The 19,281-nt window shown below is 42.6% G+C and overlaps 1 protein-coding gene across 1 annotated transcript in view; it reads left to right on the forward strand.

Annotated features, from left to right (window-relative positions):
• LOC109918284 (hemicentin-1-like) overlaps positions 1 to 19,281 on the forward strand; it is a 417,033-nt gene that overhangs the window by 188,752 nt on the left and 209,000 nt on the right. Inside the window, exons 24-30 of the mRNA XM_048613389.1 lie at positions 1,200 to 1,472; positions 7,920 to 8,012; positions 12,787 to 12,978; positions 14,992 to 15,122; positions 15,969 to 16,116; positions 16,472 to 16,598; positions 17,642 to 17,796. Coding sequence (XP_048469346.1) covers positions 1,200 to 1,472; positions 7,920 to 8,012; positions 12,787 to 12,978; positions 14,992 to 15,122; positions 15,969 to 16,116; positions 16,472 to 16,598; positions 17,642 to 17,796 — 1,119 coding nt within the window. The remainder of the gene's footprint in view (positions 1 to 1,199; positions 1,473 to 7,919; positions 8,013 to 12,786; positions 12,979 to 14,991; positions 15,123 to 15,968; positions 16,117 to 16,471; positions 16,599 to 17,641; positions 17,797 to 19,281) is intronic.

Raw genomic sequence — 19,281 nt, forward strand, 5'->3', positions numbered from 1 at the left:
ACCAAAGACATTTTTCCCTCCCCACCCTTATCTGCTTTCCGGAGGGACCACTCTCTCTGTGACTCCCTTGTCTGCTCCACACTCCCCACCAGTCCCACCACCCCCGGCACGTTTCCCTGCAACCGCAGGAAGTGCTACACCTGCCCCTACACCTCACCCACATGCCAGGCCCTAAGAAGACCTTCCACATCAAACAGATGTTCACCTGCACTTCTGCTAATGTGGTATACTGTATTCATTGTTCCCGTTGTGGCCTTCTCTATATCAGGGAAACCAAGCGGAGGCTTGGGGACCGCTTTGTGGAACACCTGTGCTCGGTTTGCAACAAACAACTACACCTCCCAGTCGCGAACCATTTCAACGCCCCCTCTCACTCCTTGGACAACATGTCCATCTTGGGCCTCCTGCAGTGCCACAACGATGCCACCCGAAGGTTGCAGGAACAGCATCTCATATTTCGCTTGGGAACCCTGCAGCCCAATGGTATCAATGTGGACTTCACAAGCTTCAAAATCTCCCCTCCTCCGATGGCATCTCAAAACCAGCCCAGCTTGTCCCCGCCTCCCTAACCTGTCCGTCCTTCCTCCCACCTATCCACTCCTCCCACCTCAAGCCCTACCCCTATCTCCTACCCACTAGCCTCATCCCGCCTCCTTGACCTGTCCATCCTCCCTGGACTGACCTGTCCCCTCCCTAACTCCCCACCTAAACTCACCTTTACTGGTTCCAACCCTGCCTCTTTGACCTGTCTGTCTCCTGTCCACCTATCTGCTCCTTTATCCATCTTTTATCCGCCTCCCCATCTCTCCCTATTTATTTCAGAATCCTCTTCCCCTCCCCCATTTCTGAAGAAGGGTCTAAACCCGAAACATCAGCTTTCCTGCTCCTCTGATGCTGCTTGGCCTGCTGATTATAGTCTGGAATGTGCTGCCTGAGAATATGGTGGAGGTCGATACATTTGTGGCTTTCAAAAGGGTATTGGGTCATTTTGAAGAGAAAAAATATGGCAGGCTTAAGGGGAAAATTCAGGGGCTTGGAACTAGTTGAATTGCCCTTGGAAACAGCCAGCATGGACCTGACAAGCTAACTGACCTCCTTCCTTGCTGTCATTGTTGAAATATTCTGTAAACAGACTGGGTGGAGCACAAGAATTTGTGCGATGTCAATTCATTTTTACTTTTTCTTTTTCCTCTTTCTAGTCCCTCCCAAAATCCACCTGTCTCATCATCTCCTGAAGGTAATCGCAGGTCACTCCATTGACCTCCCTTGCCTGGCACATGGTGATCCAACTCCAAAAATCAGGTGGTATAAGGATGATGAAGCCCTGCTACAAGGTGCCAGCGATTCACTGGATGGTCCTGATGGTTCAATCAGCATTGCAGACGTGGAACTCTCTGATGCTGGGATGTATCGTTGTGAAGCAACCAATAATGCTGGACATGATACGGCTCAAATGACACTGGAAGTGTTGGGTAAGTGTGCATTGGAACTGTTTATGTCACAGCCACAAGATGTGTTCCATATTAGGCACAATAAATGCCAGGTGTCTGCAACTAGTTTCCTTTGGGTTATCCAATCGGAACTGCACTGAGACTGGAACTGGTTCGAATATACATACATCTCGAAGCAGGAATTGGCCATTGGTTCCTTGAGCCTGCTCAGTGATTCAGCTACATCACGACCAGTCTTTTACCTCAATATCATTTTCCTGCATTATCTCCAAATCCCTTAATATCTCAAAATCTACCAAATTTTTGTCTTGAATATATTTAATGACTGGGCCTCCACACCCATCTGGGGTAGAGAATGTTGAAGTTTCACCTGAGGGAATAAATATGAGTCAATAAATTCCTCCTTATCTCTGTCTTAACGGGCCTACCTCTTTTGATACTGTGATCCCAGTTCTAGAGCAGGGATCCCAAAGTGGTCAGGACCTCAAGGGATTCCGCAAACTGACATTCTGTGGTTACTAGCATTGAGGTACCGATGGCCATCAAGAACCTCTGACCAAGTTATCATGACTGTTCAGCTGTCCTCCTGCTTCAACAGTTATCATCAAAGTGTTCGGACAATGGGGGTTACAGAAGGAAAACTTTTGGGAAGCACTATTCTAGAGCACCCCAGTTATGGGAAATATCATTCCTGCTTTTGGATGTTGAGTTTGCTTTTCCCAAATCTGAAGCAAGTGGTGCACTAGACGAGAATGGAATGTCAGAATTAGTAGGGATATTTAACTGAGTCAAGATTAATGTAAATGGAATTAAAACTCAAAATGGAGTCAGTTAACTGAATGATCCAGTAACTGTGATGATTGACTTGCTTCCTCTTTCCCAGGTGGTATCTGTTGAGTTTCCAAAGCAATTGCCTGTTTTCATGTGGTAGGGCACTTTTAATATGCAAATGAGGATCTTATGATGTATATAGAACCCAATGGCCATTTTATAATGGAACAGCATGTATTGTGCACTCTCTGACCAGTCTGATTGTCGTGATTATAACAAGGCCAGCCAGGTGAACCTCATAGAATAAGTGTTCCCTGATTGGGGCTGTTAATCTGGTCCAATCAGGGAACCCTGGCTGACAGATGTAAACAGAAGTATCAGACATCCTGTTCGTTCTGAGAGCTGGTTCTGAGGGCGCTGGCTCAGTGTCAAGGACTCTCCACGTGTAAATAAAGGGTGACCTGGTGACAGGATACTGGCCTTTGTGGGGTTATTTCAGTGGCAACGAGAGAAAAGCACGCTCTTGAAGAAGTTCGCTTGCAACAGTTATCCTTGAGTTTGGGTAAGTATTTCTGGCATCATGCCGTTTTTTGGGAACCTTGACTCATTCGATCCTGTCAACAAAGACAAGGCCCAGTATGTGGAAAAAATGAGTTATTTTTTCCAGGCAAATGACATTGGGGCAGATGAAAAGCAACGAGTAATTCTCTTGACAGTTTGTCGACCTGCAGTTTTTTCGGTTATTAGGAACCTAACTTTCACTGAGGCACCAGATACTAAAACCTTTCAAGACTTGATGGATTTATTTGAGGAACATTAAACGGCAAGCCTCCTATAATTCTGAGACGCTATCAGTTTACACAATAATTCGAGAACCGGAGAGTCCATATTGGTATTTTTGATGAGGTTAAGATGACTGGCAGAGGCTTGTAACTTTGGTTTAACCCCTAATGTGATGCTCAGACACTGTTTGGTGTGTGGGATTAATGATGTAACCATACAAAAGTGCCTACTAGCAGAAGCCCAACTGGACTTCAAACATGTGCTACAATTGGCTTTATCATTGGAAAATAAGGCAATCAGAGCATATGTGTTGCAGGGTATTTTGATCAAAGTGGACACCCTTGCCAGTCCTTGAGTTTGGTGAATACCACTTGAGTGAAGGCAATTACGTAGCCTCACTCCGGACATATCCTGAACAGAGGGACTCTAGGTCAGCCCACAGCAAAACCCCAACATAAAGCCAAGCTTTGGCCAAATGGTTGAAATGTTCTTCAGGATTTGAGCTAGCAAGCCATTGTAGTTGCTGCCAAAAGAGACAGCAAAATAGTCCCACTAGACCTAAATTGAATAGGAGAACTCATAGGCCAGTTTCCAGGAGAGTGCACACCCTGGAACATCCACCTACATCTGGTTTGGAACAGTTAAATTGCTTAGCAACATCCAAATCAGAATCAGTCAAAATAAATGTCTGGTTAAATGGTCACCCGGTTCTAATGCAGGTCAGTACCAGCGAAGTGGTTTTAGTGATCGCAGAACTAGTCGTTAACAAAATTTGCTCTGGACTCCAACCTTTGTGCTTCTGCAAGAACCTATACCGGAGAACCTTTATAGATTAAGGATACAACTTTGGCTCTGGTCTCTTATGAGAAACAACTGGTTCAGTTACCACTGATTGTAGTAAAAGGCTTGGGCCCAAGCTTAATGGGGCGAAAGTTGGTTGAGAAATATTCATCGAGATTGGCTCAACACTTTTCAGTTAGAAAATGGCTGCCTGAGTAAAGTCCTAATTTAATACCCAGAGGTTTTTCAAGAAGCTGTGGGGACTGTCAAAGGAGACAAGGCCACCTTGCATATTGACCAGGAAGTAATTCCACGATTCTGCAAGGCCCGCGTACTGCCATTGCCTTAAGGGCAAAAGCGGAGGCAGAAATAAGAAGGCTGGAAAGTAAAGGAGGCATCAAACTAGTGCAGTTTGCAGAATGGGCAGCACTGGTTGTATTGATTATGAAGCCAAACAGGTTGGTTTGCTTTTTTGGGAATTTTAAACAAATGGTAAACTGCTTTTCGCAGCTGGATAAATACCCAAAACCTTGTATAGAGGATTTACATACAAAGCTAGCAGGGGTCTGTCCTTCATGAAGCTGGACATAAAGCAATTGCAGTTAGACGAGGATCCCAGAAGTATGCTACAATTAATACCCATAACGGTTTGAACCAATATGCGAGACTGCCATTTGGACTTCACTGGCTGATGGAGAACATTTTACAAGGTCTACCCCAGGTCGTCATTTATCTAGATGACGTGCTAATTGTAGGGAAGACCAATAAAGAGCACTTTGAGAACTGGACATATTTCTCCTGACGGGTGTAACCCTGTGAAGGGAAATATATGTGTTACAGGCACCCCAAGTGACCTACTTGGGCTGCAGAGTCAACAAGACCAGGTTACATGTGTTGGAAGGTAAAGTGAGGGTGATCAAAGGTGCCTGAGCTCCTATGTTTGTACCGGAGCTTAAGTCTTTCTTTGGATTGTTGAAATAATACTTACAGAGGATTCATACATAACCTGGCCTCCATCCTGGCACCTTTGCTTCAACTCTTAAAAAAGGTTCAGCCTTGGTAATGGTTGTATCGCCAAACCATTGCTTTCAGGGAAGTAAAGAAACAGCTGTCATCCTCTAAGATGTTGGCCCACCATGATCCCAAACGAGATCTGGTATTGACATGCAATGCCTCCTCTTATGGCATTGGGGTAGTATTAGCTCATAGGTGACCCAATGGAGAGGAGCGCTCAATTGTGGACGGATCTCAGACTTTGCCTGATGCCGAATGAATGTATGCCGAAATAGAGAAGAAAGGTTTGGCGGTCATATTTGGAGTCAAGAAATTCTACCAATACCTTTATGGACATAAATTTGTAATAATAATAGACCACAAACCACTGCTAGGTCCACTTAAAGAGGACAAGGCAGTGCCGCCCATAGCTTCAGGCCAAATTTGGTGGTGGGCTTTAATTCTGTGCGCATAATTATAAGCTCGAGCACCATCCCAGGAGGCCAAGTAGCAAATGTAGATTCATTGAGCCACCTCCCGCTGCCACATCTACTACCAGTGGGACCGATGATGGAAGAGTCCATAATGGTTTTAAATTTTCTAGGCACACTTCCAGTCACAGCTGCCAATATCAGCCTTTGGATGAAGAAAGATCTGGTCCTGACAAAACTGAAACAGCTGGTGGGGATGGGGGAAATGAAAGAGCTACCAGAATTGAAAACCTTTTGGACCAAGAGAGACCAGATCACAGTAGAGGACGGCGTATTATTATGGGGAGTAAGAGTGATTGTCCTGAGCAAAGGTTGCCACCAGATACTGGCTGAAATCCACCAGGGTCATCCAGGGGTTTCCAAAATGAAGATGTCGGCAAGTCGTTATGTCTGGTGGCCAGGATTGGATGCAGACAAAGCCATGTTGATGGAGCAATGCCCAGAGTGTCAATACTAACGAAAATTATTGCCGGCAGCTCCCCTACATTCGTGGGAATGGCCAAATAAACTTGAACTCGGTTACATGTCAACTATGCATGTCTTTTCATGGGCTCAATGTTCTTAGTCATTGTGGAAGCCTACTAAAAGTATCTGGACGTGCATAGAGTTCATTTGTCAAGCACGGGGGCAATGATAGAAAAACTGTATGCATGTTTTGTAATACGTAGACTCCCGAAAGTGTTGGTCACAGATAACGGGCAATCATTTACCAACATGGAATTTGAGTATTTCCAAATGTCGAATGGTATTCGACATACAAGGACAGCTCCATACTATCCATCATCCAATGGCAGAAACAGCAGTCCAAACATTGAAGATAGGCTTAAAGAAACAGCCTACAGCTTCCTTAGATTCCAAACTGCCCCAGTTCCTATTTGATTAAAGGACCATCCCTCATGCAACTACAGGGAGAGCTCCAGCAGAGTTGCTAATGGGGAGAAGATTCCGCACCATGTTAAATCTGATCTTCCTGGACCTGGTGGAGAGGGTGAAGCGGCATCAGGAATGTCAATGCCCAACACAAGACTTCACTAAGTGAGAGAGACAGTTTACTTCGGGGCACGAAGTTTTGTGGTGGAACTATGGCAGTGGCCCTGCATGGGAAAGGTGCTTGGTCAACGCGAAGTCAGGTCCAGTGACATATAACGTTCGGGTAGGTGTGACAGTCCTGAACAAGCATGTGGACCATATGAAAACTGCAAACCTGCAAACAGTGCAGGAGAAAAACGTACCTGGCTCCTCAACAGCCTTTCCAATTGTTCCAGAACCCATTGGTTTTCCCTTTCTGTCAAGTGTTGAAGATACCTTGGAATCTGTGATGGATACAGCAATGTCAATGCCTTGACACCTGCCACTTGAAGAAGAGAATTAATTTTTTCCGAGACGCTCTGGGCATAAGACATACGTTACGCATCACCCATATCAGAGGCAGGGTACCAGCCTATGTCCTTGGTTGCAGAGGGGGAGGGATGTAGTGATTATAACGAGGTCAGCCAGGTGGACCTCATACAATATGAGTTCCCTGATTGGGGCTGTTAATCTGATCCAATCAGGGAGCCCTGGCTGACAGATAAGAACCGAAGTGTCAGACATCTTGTTCACTCTTGAGGGAGCTGGATCAGAGTCAAGGACTCTCCGCATGTAAATGAAAGGTGACTTGGTGACGGGATAGTGGCCTCTGTGGAGTGATTTCATGATTATGGTGCAGAGGCCCTGTACTGTTAAGCTGTAACACTGAGAGCCAAAAAAGAGCAGGATCGTTCCTGTGGATCAAGGCTGGCCTAGGTTCAACGTTATTTCCCACTGGTGTACCTTGTTGCTAGAAACTCTCGGTTACCTTAATTTGTTAATTTAACTTAAATGAGGTCAAGCACTTCAAAATGGCTGTAACCTCTTCTAATATGTAAAATCACTGACAAGTGTCTTCCTGAATTGTGCAGCAAGTCTCCTTAGAAATTGGCTACAGACTAACATTTATAAAGTTGTTGGAGACTTTCTTCATTTTGTCCTCTTGCAAGGTGAAATGGAAGATATCCACATGTGAGATGACATCATTCAAAATGAAACAGATTCCAGTCTCAGCACAGAAGTTATGATTGACATCACTTTGAGGTCTTTTCAATCATTAATGCAGATGATGTTGCTGGAAGCAAAACCTTCATAGGCCATTTTGATGAACCAGGTGTTCCAGTGGATAGCAGTCTTGCCTTTGTGCTCGAGCATTGAGCGTTCAATTCCCAATCCAGGACTTATCAAATCTGTCACTGCAGTGCAGTTCAGAGGGGCTATTGCACCAGTGAAAGTACTGTTTCTCAGATGTGATGTTAAACCAGTACCCGATTTGTCCTCTTGGATAGATGTAAAAAAAATTCAGTGGCACTATTTCAAAGAAGAGTAGGGGAGTTATCTTTGGTGCCCGATTCAATGTCTATTCTTTAATTAACATCAGAAAAATATATTTTCTGGTTATTATCTTAATGCTGTTTGTGGAAGCTTGCTGTTTACCAATTGATTGTCATGTTTCTTACATTGTAACAGTGACGATATTGAAAATATTTAATTGACTGTAAAGTACTTTGGAATGTTTGGTGGTCACACGAGACACTATAAAAATGCAAAAATGTTTCAAATGACATTTATGTTTCATTAGAGCCACCATTTTTTGGCGAAGATGTTGTCCCAATTAATGCTGAACAGGAGCGGTTGGCCAGAGAAAAAGTTATGCTTCCCTGCCCAGTTAATGGTGAGAGTCTGTTTTCTGTCAAAATTATCAGAAACTAGAACCCTGATTTTAAGTGGAGGTGATGGTGGAACCAACATTCGAGGCTTGAGGAGGTCGCTGCAGTTCCTATAATGTAGTATTTCTGTCATGTGATCTCTTACATCACTACTGATGGAGCTTACTATTTACATATTTGAATAATCATCCTTTATGCAATTATATGAAGGGACTAAGTCAACTAATACTATTCTTTTAGCAGAGAAAGAGAAATTGTAATTTAATAGAGCTGTTTAAAATTATGAGGAGTTTTGATATTGTTGATAGGAAAATTGTATTCACTGACTTTAGGGTATTAACCCAAAGTGAGGACTGTGACACCTTTTTCTTTTTAACCCCTTCTCTGTCTCAACAAATATTATTATTCTTTTTGACTTGCAGTGATCACATTTCAATTAAAACATAATCAACTAGATCAAAATGAAGGAACCAGTTGCAAGATTTTTTTTTAGTGAAAGAAAGAGGAATTTTATTACCTACTACCCCAAGAAAAGTAATGAATACACATATACATAACCAGATAATACATTTACAAAGAAGCAATGGTTAGGGTGTGTCCTGTTTCCTAAGGTTAGTTGAGGCTTCTAAATAACCTTGATTTCTCAGTTGACAGATATTTTGACAAGTGATTTTTCACCAGCGCTGGTTTCTTAGATTTTTTTTGTTCACTCATAGGAAATGGGTGTCACTGGTTGGCCAGCATTTATTGCCTGTGGCTAGTTCCCTTGAGAAGGTAATGGTGGGCTGCCTTCTTGAGCCGCTGCACTCCATCTGGTGTAGTTAGACCCATAATGCCATTAGGGATAGAATTCCAGGATTTTGACCTGACAATAGTGAAGGTTGAGTGCCAGATACGTTGAGCCAAAATGTTGCAGATTGTGTGCTGCAGTTGATATCCCACAGTGCCTCATGGATGCCCGGTCTTGATTTGCTAGCTCCGTTCTAATTCTGTCCCATTTAGCATGGTGATAGTGCCACACAACATGATGGAGGGTATTCTCAGTGTGAAGGCATGACTTCTTCTCTACAAGGACTAAGTGATGGTCACTCTTACAGATACTGTCATGGACAGATTAATCTGCGGCCAGCAGATCGGTAAGGATGATGTATTTAGGGAGAGAGAGGGAGATGGAATTTTCAGTATCTTTGCTGTTATCAGTCCATGTTGCACAATGTTCAGCACCATTCACGACTCCTCAGGCACTGAAACAGTCCATTTCCAAATGCAGCAATATGGACAATATGCAGGCTAGGACTGAGAACTGGCAAGTAACATTTGTACCACAAAATGCCAGGCGATGACCATCTCCAGCAAGAGAGTATCTAACCATCATCGCTTGACATTCAAATTCATTACCATCACTGAATCCCCCACTATCAGCATCATGGGGGTTACCATGGACCAGAAACTGAACTGGACTCACGACATAAATACAGGGGCTACAAGAGCATGTTAAAGGCTAGGAATCCTGGATGAGTTCAGCTCCATCAAAACTCAAGAAACTTAACGCTATCCAGGGCAAAGCAGCCTGCTTGATTAGCACTACATTCACAAATGTGCACTCCCTCTATCACTGATGCTCAGCAGCAGCAGTGTGTACCATCTACAAAATGCAGTACAGAAATTCACAAAGACTCCATGGACCTTCCAAACCCATAACCACTTTAATCCAGAAGGACAAGATACATGGGAACAGAACCAACTGAAAGTTCCCCTCCAAACCACTCACCATCCTAATTTGAAAATATATCACATTCTTTCACGGTCACTGTGTCAAAATCTTGGAACCACCACCAGTGGTTCCCAGCTTCTTTGTTGCTTTCCTATGGTTTAATTCATGTGACCCTTCTTTAGCCACTACAACCTTTCCCTATACAGTCCTATATAGGACTTCTGAATCTCTTTTGGTTTGCATCTTTTCTGTTACTTGCTGCTGCCTTTCTCCAGTCTTGCCAGCCTCTCCTGGCTGTACTTTGAGAGGTATATTTTACTACCAGCCAAGTCATTCCCAAATAAAAAGTCTAACCCATAAATTTGCATATTTGGGTGACCCCCTATTGCTACCATGCCTGTAACAAGTTAACTCGGTAAGTAAATCTTAATCAGTGGCGCTCTATAGTCTTTTTCATGAAACAGCGAAACATCCCTAGACCTGTACTCAAAAGCTGTCACAATGAAGGCCAACATATCATTCGCCTTCTTTACCGCCTGCTGCACCTGCATGCTTCCCTTAAGCGACTGGTGCACAAGGACACCCAGGTCCTGCTGCACACTCCCCTCTCCCAATTTACAGCCATTCACGTAGTAATCTGCCTTCTTGATTTTGCTTCTGAAGTGAATAACCTCACATTTATCCAAATTATACTGCATCTGCCATTGATTTTCCCACTCACCCAACCTGTTTTAGATCATAGAATCCCTCCAGTGTGGAAACAGGTCCTTCGACCCAACAAGTCCACACCGACCCTTGGAGCACCCCACCCAGACCCATTCCCCTATAACCCACCTAATCTAAACATCCCTGAACACTACGGGCAATTTAGCATGGCCAATCCACCTAGCCTGCACATCTTTGGGCTGTGGGAGGAAACCGGAGCACCCGGAGGAAACCCACACAGACACGGGGAGAATGTGCAAACTCCACACAGACAGTCACCCAAGGGTGGAATCGAACCCAGGTCCCTGGCGCTGTGAGGCAGCAGTGCTAACCAGTGAACCACCGTGCTGCCCAACCTGTTGAGATCATGCTGAAGGATCTCTGCATCCTCGTCACAGTTCACCCTCCCACCCAACTTGGTATCATCTACAAGCTTGGAGATCTTACATTTTGTTCCCTCATCCAAATCATTGATATATATTGTGAATAGCTGGGGTCCCAGCACTGATCCCTGTGGCACCCCACTAGGTACTGCCTGAGAATTTGAAAAGGACTCAACAATTCCAACTTTTAGCTTCCTCTCTGCCAACCAGTTTCCCATCCATCTCAATACACTTTCCCAATTCCATGCGCTTCAATCTTGCACATTAATCTCTTATGCAGGACTTTGTCAAACGCTTTCTGGACACTGGTCTGGCCTGTATGTGACTCCAGACCGACAGCAATGTGGTTGACTCTTAATTACCCTCTGGGTAATTAGGGATGGGCAATAAATGCTGCCCTAGCCAGTGACACCCTCAACTCATGAATGAATAAAAACAATCCGATTGATTTAAAAAAAGAGCAGATTTCTATTTGTAAATCTGATTTTGTTAATGATGAGCTTGAGTGCAAAACTGAGCCAAACAAACTAACTCTTTGTATCAGCCTCTTGACTAATGACTTACCAAACCTGATTAATCTGCTTGTCTAAATTTCTGTTTTATACATTTTGTGTTATTTTCAAGATAATGAACATTAGTGGTCAAGAATCTGGAATTCCCTTCTAATTCCGCCGCCACTGTTCTATCTGCCTTTAAACCTGGTCAGATTTTACCCATAATTAAAGCAGAACATCTTACTTTGTGTCCCTGCACCACATTGAGAAAAAGACTAATATTCCACTTCACCGCCCTCGAGTAGATGGTTGTGAGCCACCTTCTTGAACTACTCCAGTCACAAACAGAGCGCTACTGGGAAAGGAGTTCCAGCATTTTGATCCAATGACAGAAAAAGAATGGCAATATTTTTCCAAGTCAGGATGATGTGTGGCTTTCAGGTCAGCTAACCTGCAGAACGTCATGTTCCCATGTCAGCTGCTGCTATTCTAGGGAGTAGGGGTCATGGGTAGCTGTTGAAGATGCTGTTGAAGGAGCCTTGGTGTGTGCCTGCCGTGCATCTTTTAGATACTACATATTGCCATCACTTTGCATCAGTGGTAGAGAGCGTGAATGTTTAAGGTGCTGATTCAAGTCAAGCGAGCTGCTTTGTCCTGGTTGGAGTTAGGTTTCTGAATGTTGTATCTGAACTCATCAGACAGGTGGAGAGTATTTCATCACAACCCTTACCCGCACCTACCGCTCTCTGTTACTGACTATCCTTCATGTTAACTTGCTGTAATGCCTCACTTGTGTCTCTAAAATTCCTCTGACTTACCTTTCAAGAGGTTTCCTGGCTTTCTGTCCCATCTGCATGGCCATTCCCACCGTTTCTAATGTGACAAGGTCACTGAGACCTTCTGAAGCATGACCACCTGAGTGAAAATCTTAAGTCTGACTTTGGGCCAGTTGATATGGGCAGGCAGACTTCCCGCCTGGGAAGATGGTTGCTGGCAAAAGACTGCATCCTCTGCCTGCTCAGTGGCCATGTTTTTGACCGTCCCATGCCCGTTTGGCGCCATTCCCGTACTGTAAGCTCCGCTTCTTAGTTGTAGGCTGCTGGTCCTTTAAAGCTGACCCTGCAGCTTCAAAAGTCCAACCAGCAACTCAGATAGAGAACCTCCATACCAGTTAAGGGGGACCCTCCATCAGAAACCCAGGTCAGTGACTGTTCATTGTTCATGCCACCCACCCACCCCAAATCACCACCACCTGTTTTCCAGATTTGGAAACAAACCTGACCCCTATTTCCCAATCCTAGCCGTCCTCTCTGTGAACTTTCTGTAACTTGCTGTTTCCAGTTACAGATTTACTGTAACTCATTTAGTGAGACATATGTATATCCTGATCAAACATTTTTATGTACACCACTTGAATTCCTTTATCAATGTGGCCTCGTGATGCCTGTAACTCATTTGATCTTATATATTTATATGTCCCCAGGAACTCCTCCACCAATTATACGCTGGCTAAAGAATGGCTTAGATCTTCCAGCTCATGAACCAGGGATTCTAATACTGGAGGATGGCTCTCTTCTCATTGATTCAGCTTCACCCAATGATAGTGGAGATTATTTGTGTATTGCAATGAATGAGGCTGGCTCTTCCAAAAGGAAATATCGATTGAATGTCCAAGGTAAATGATTAAACTCTGAGACTAAATTTTCCCACTACTGGATTGCTGTACAGAGAGCTAAACTGGGGCCAATGGCTTCCATCTGTGCTGTGAAGACTGTGGGTTGGGTCTTTCATTTTTGTTGAGTGCCTTAGTCACTTCTGGAAAAGATGTTAAAACACTCAACCTGGCTTTTTAGTCAAGGCCTGTTGTATCGTCTTCCAGTCAGGCAATTTGGATGGCAGAGACTAGCTTTTTACAAAATGGAGTCCCCAGAAGCAGACCCACTCAGTGAGAGCTCCCAGCCAAACAAAGGCCAGCAGCTCTTGCACTCAGCAGAGCATAAGTGAAGGCCATGGCTGCTGCCAGGCAGACACCCAATATCATGAAAACCAAGGTCTCAGTTAAGTGCTTCTGAGGTTGGTATGGTTTCTGGGGTTGGCAGTCGCAGGGAGAATGGAACCACAAGGTTGGAAGCAGTCACCCCATTGTCAAATGCATAGTCCCTCAGTTGTATACAAATTAGTGCAAATAGAGGGATCCCCTGCAACTGACAGTATACCCACATAGATTTTTCATTCAGATGGGCTGACTCTTCTTTCTGCCTTAAGCTGAAATATTTCCAGGCTGGAGTAGACCTAAAGGTGGGCCTTAACTCATCTGTAATTGACCTTGAGTTAAATTGGCAATGGGATGTGCAAGTAAAGCTTGGCTCTTCCTGCCGGGAGCTTAATCCAAGTGGAGGTGGCTAGGTGGCCGGATTCTGGGATCCCACCACCCTATCTAATTAAATTGCCTTCCTGTCCCAGACCTGCTGTCTGCAGGATCAGAAGATTTGGTACCATGGGGAGCCTCAAGATCTGCCACTCCAAATTTCTTGGCTCAGCTTGGGAAGTTTCCATTAGCTTTCAGTGGAGCTGGAGTTTCCCACAGGATTCTGTTGATCTTATTGCTGGCAAGGTTGATGGCTAATGGCAGAACTTTGCTTGGACCACACTTTGAATTAACTTGACTGTAAATTATATTGAGAGGTAGAACATTACAGTCCAGACTATTTCCTCCATATCTGACATCATTAAATACACTACATTGTTCTCACATACATTTACTGATTGACTGAACTTAAGAACTCTGTATAATGCTTTCTGTGATCTGGTTGTTAAAGGGCATCTAAATAGAATGCACAGTGGAGGAGTACAATGAAGCGTTGGCAATTATAAATTAATCCCGTAACCTTGATTAAAGTTTCTGATCTGAACCATTCATTGGTTGCAAAGTTTAGGTAAAGTTGAAGGAGTGGATTGCTTCCCACTCCTGTTAACCTTGAGTCTGTGAGGACAGCACAAGAAAAATGATAAGGGAAAGTATTAGCATCTTTCTGAAAAAAAAGTAGAACACATGAGGTCCAGCATCACACTGGAACAAGCTACCAAAGGAAATAGTCACAGTGCCATTATTTGAAAATTATAAGACCCATATTTAGATTATTTTTATTAATTAGTTTCATTGTATGAACTAGCATCATACCTGGTTTCGCTAGCGCTATGCATATTCATGTTATTGGAATTCACATATTAGTCAGGACAATTAAAGCATGGTGTTTTGATTCACATCCACCGTCAGAATTTATAACCTCTTGATGGAGATTACCAGCCCCCGTGGTACGCAATTTATGCTAGATTATCAATGCTGCTGAGATTATATGAGTCAGACCTTTTCAGTGAGTAGAAATTAAAGGGCAACCTGTTGGCCCAACAATTTTAAACAATCAAGCTTTACGGCAGCTCATTCGGAAAATACGTTTTATTGATTTTTACTGGGAGCAAACTGAAAATGAAGTATCATGGAGGACACTCACTCCTGTATCTTGCTTTCTTTATTTTTTTGATGGCTGAATCAAAGTTGATGGTATGTCAGCAACAATCGAAATACAGCATAAGTATAATTTGTACAACCAAGAATGTTTTTTTAAGTGTTTTGGAATATTTAAGCTGTATCCTTTCAATCTTCCTCATTCCTTTTCCCTTGTTCTAGTTCCTCCTGAGATTCAAGGAAATGGCCGAATGCAGAACATCACAGCGTTGGTTAATCAGCCATTGATGTTGGAGTGTGATGCCAGTGGCACCCCAACACCAACCGTCAGCTGGTATAAAAATGAGCAGCGGGTATGTATGGTCAATTGATATTTTAAAATGGGCTCTGTTTTTAGTGGAATTGGAAAAGGGTAGTGATGACATTGCATGAAAACACCTTGCTTTGTAGCGATTAGACAGTTCGGTTCAGAACTCTTGAGGCTATGTTCCTAGTTCAAGCTATTTGTATGAGGTGAAAGCCAGAAAGTATATTAGAGCTGGGGTGCTCACTTAGAGATTATTTAATTTACAACCTGCCAAGATCCCATATGGTTTAGTGAGAATTTGGTTTGTGATGTAGGGAGAACCAAAGAAAGGTTTTAGGACAACTTGGAGAAAGTACTGGAATAAGTTTGTACTCCCTCCTCGCTGAAAGAGTGACTTACCCTTAAGCTACTAACAGGCTCTAGCTAAGCTGGTAGGACCACATGTCTTTCACCAAGTGAACATTTTATGTGTCTCTTAGACTGTAAAGTCGGAAATGGAGACAGCTATATTCTAAAACCAGCTGGCGTGCTGAATTACTATCCTGTTCCTGACACCTGTCATTTTTGTTGGTCAATTAACCAAGCTAAACAACCCCTGCAAAGTTGCAACTAATTGGGTTAATGTTGATCTTATCCAAATCTTCCATTCTTTGAATGCAGATGTTGCTTTAATTATGAGGACTGTAGTAACTGTAACAGATGTATTAGTTTTGAACTTGATGAAGATTTACAAGTAACAATACTGAATATGTCGTCACAATGAAGACTATGAGCTGTCTGATGATTGGGAGCGTCAGTGAGAGCTGACAAGCTGCAAACCTTAATCACAGGGAGCAGTCATCAGCATATAAATAAATTAACTATATTTCTCATTTATTTGTCCCCCTTGAAGGTGACAGAGACCAATACAGTCCGACTCTTGAACGGTGGCCAAATACTGCGACTTCCAAAAACCCGCAAAGGGGACTCTGGAATGTATTCTTGCAATGCTGTTAATGTTGCTGGTACAGCCAAAAAACATTTCAATCTACTGGTGCAGGGTAAGGATCAACAGAATTATGACAATCCGAAATTTCTTCCTAAGCTTCACTCTTTGTGCTCTCCTTTGGCATGGAGATGAAATAATGATTCATCACAACCACCTGTTTCGCTGACTCATCATTTCCTGGCTCTAAAAGCTATGGAACTGTTACTTTCCTCTTTTTTTAATGCTTTCCAGTAATCTGTAACCTTTTAAACATTCACAGTTGCCATCAGCTAACATCTACTGTCCAACAACTTTGGATGCGTGCATTACCGTTGTCCTTAGCCCTTTACAGACAATTCCTAATTTAAAAAGAAACGTTTTCTGCTATTTTAGTGACTGATAAGATTTGCACCCTCATCTGCATTTAGTACCTCCCTCAATCTTTGGATCTGGAGTCACTCAAGAGGTAGCCATTTTGGTGAATTCTGAACTTGAACTCATGTGTCATACCAGTGGAGTCCCTTTTCCACACATTGCATGGAGTAAGGATGGAGAGTGAGTACAATGAGAAGTCTTGTTTATTTCACCCTTCTCTCAGCACAGTGTTGTCATATTGTTCTAATGGTAAGGAGGTATAGATCTACAGATCTATTCCATTCTCTAAAATATAAATATTCTTTGTCTGATCCCAGTATGGTGGTTCTCCACCTTTTTCATCTGTAGTCCACTTACGATGGACAAAAAAACCTTACACAAGCTACTGGACCTATACCGTTTGCTTTCACTTCCCACCGTAGTAAAACTTACCATAATTAATAGGATCATATGGAAACTATAAATATTTTGCTCTGTTTTTACACTTAAATGTAGTAATTTTTTGTGCATTAATGTTTACTGTCATAACACATTAAAGTTATCAATTCATACCAAAAGCAAAATTATATACATTTTCATATTATGAACATTAATACTGCAAGAAAACATGTTTATTTAAAACATTTTAATACGTGTTGTAAAACCCATACAGTAATCTTTTACTGAGAAACTAACATATATTTTACATCTGTACGAAATAAATTAAGTAAACAGGAACATTAATCTTGCTTGTAAAACCACATTGATATTTCACGCAGTTATGAGAACTCAGGCCATGCAGCCAGGAGTTGGTCTGATTATCTGACAATACTTGAGTGTTGACAACACTTGAGGACACCTTCATCTATCTGTTAAAGAGAATAGAGAAATCTGTATATGCTGTAGAAATTATTGTCTCCTGCATATGTTCATGAAATCCTCTCCATAATATGAAGAAAGATGCACTCCATATTTGACATATAACCCATCTTTATAAGACATGCCACATATATAAAACGAAAGAGTAGCACACAGTAAATAGGTGGTCAGGAGCTGGGCAATATTTTTGGTGTACGTGTGATAGTTTTAAAGTTAGTATCTGTGACAGTAAAATAACATGTAGGGATGGATGATAATGCTGCAAAGGATATTTGTATTGTCTGTGGTATTGGAAGTGTGGCCTTTTCAGGGGCAACTAGGGATGGGCATTAACAATTAAATTATGTTTTAATTTGGGTTATAAGAGCCCTATCTCCAGGTGTCCAACGTGTGGAGTTTACCGAAGAAGGGCAGACATTACGCATTCAAACAACTCGCCTCATCGATCAGGGCCTCTATCAGTGTATTGCCTTCAACTCAGCTGGACAGAAGAGCAAACACTTCAAAGTCAATGTTTACGGTATGGAATGGAACATCTCTGATTGATTCTATGCTTCAAGGTTATTTACTTTCCCTGCAATAATTTATCTTTTGAAGTAACTATTTGTCAAGAATCACAGCATGCTAAATTTGACAGATAATGATTTAATTACCAAGATCTGGAGTACCTTCTTACATATTAAGAGGCCAAACTCCGTCTCCCACAGTATAGATAACGTTCACAGAGGATCATACATTGTTACGCTCTAATCTGCTGTCCAGGTACAGTTCAGTAGTCTTAGGTCAAAACTTGGACTGCTTCCTTTTGACTAAACTCACCTGTTGAAAATGAATTAAAGAGATGAGGAAAGATTGCAAAGAGAAAGAAGGTGGAAGAGATTTGGTGGAAAATATAGCAAAGTGGGAGGCAGAAATACAGTAAAGGTGTTGAACAATGATGGAAGAAGAACAAATCCCACAAAAAAAATATAGCAAAGCTTGGAATTAGCTGGTACTGATTGGAATAGAGACAGTAGAGAGAAAACAAGGAGGAAAAGAGTGAAATAAGTAGTCCGATAAAAGGAGAGGATGTTAATAGACAGAAGGAGAGACTGAACAGACAGAGTAGCATAACGCAGAAGGTAGAAGGAAGCAAAATGTGAGTGACAGAAGACAATAAAGGGAAGAAAGAAGAGAGAGAAAGAGAAAAAGGAGATACAGTGAGACTGCGAAGTAATGGTACAGCAGGTGGAAATAGCGGGTAAAAAAAGATGACTGTTGGGAGTCAGGTGTTGCTGGCAAGGCTGCACCTAAAAGATGACTCCTGGGTCTCAGATACTGCTGACAAGACTGTGCCTATTTACTCAATAAGGGTGGTGATGGTGAGTCTTCCCCTTGAAGGCACTGTCACTGCCTTGAGGCAGCTAATGCTAAATGCAGCTTTAGCAAAGACGGAGCAGTATTTCCCCTGTATATCTGTACTGAAAATATACAGAAAAACTGCAAGATTTATTTGTACTTGTGGATGTTAAGAAAGAATATATAGGGAGGAAACAGGAATAGAGGAAAAGTCAGAGAATGTTGTAAACTCTACGGCACACTGCACACAATTCCATGTCATGCTTCTGGCACTGTGATCTCTCTTATATTGAGTACTGAATTAGTGTTGAATTTGGAATTGCAACTTTATCCACCAGGGACTTAGTGGAGAAGATAGCAGCTCATTTCACATTATTGAGTCATTGGACATGAGGCAGCTTTGTGTGGGTTGGAATTGGACTGGGATTCGATTCCTTATGAATGTTCAAGCTTGTCTCTTTTAGTTGCGTGGGCCTTATATCAGCCAGACTGATACATGAAGGGTTACCTTTCAATTGTTGTTTTGGCATTACTTATAGGATAATGTCAGTTTTGCTTCTGGAAGTTCCTCTCTTCCCACCTCACCTGACAGATGTATGACTGAGAGAATTGTCTCATTTTGTCTTCTCCAGTACCACATGTAGTTGTTGGTAAGAAGCTCTGGCCC

Source organism: Rhincodon typus, chromosome 28, assembly GCF_021869965.1.
Source record: "Rhincodon typus isolate 14 chromosome 28, sRhiTyp1.1, whole genome shotgun sequence".
Classification (NCBI taxonomy): Eukaryota; Metazoa; Chordata; class Chondrichthyes; order Orectolobiformes; family Rhincodontidae; genus Rhincodon; species Rhincodon typus.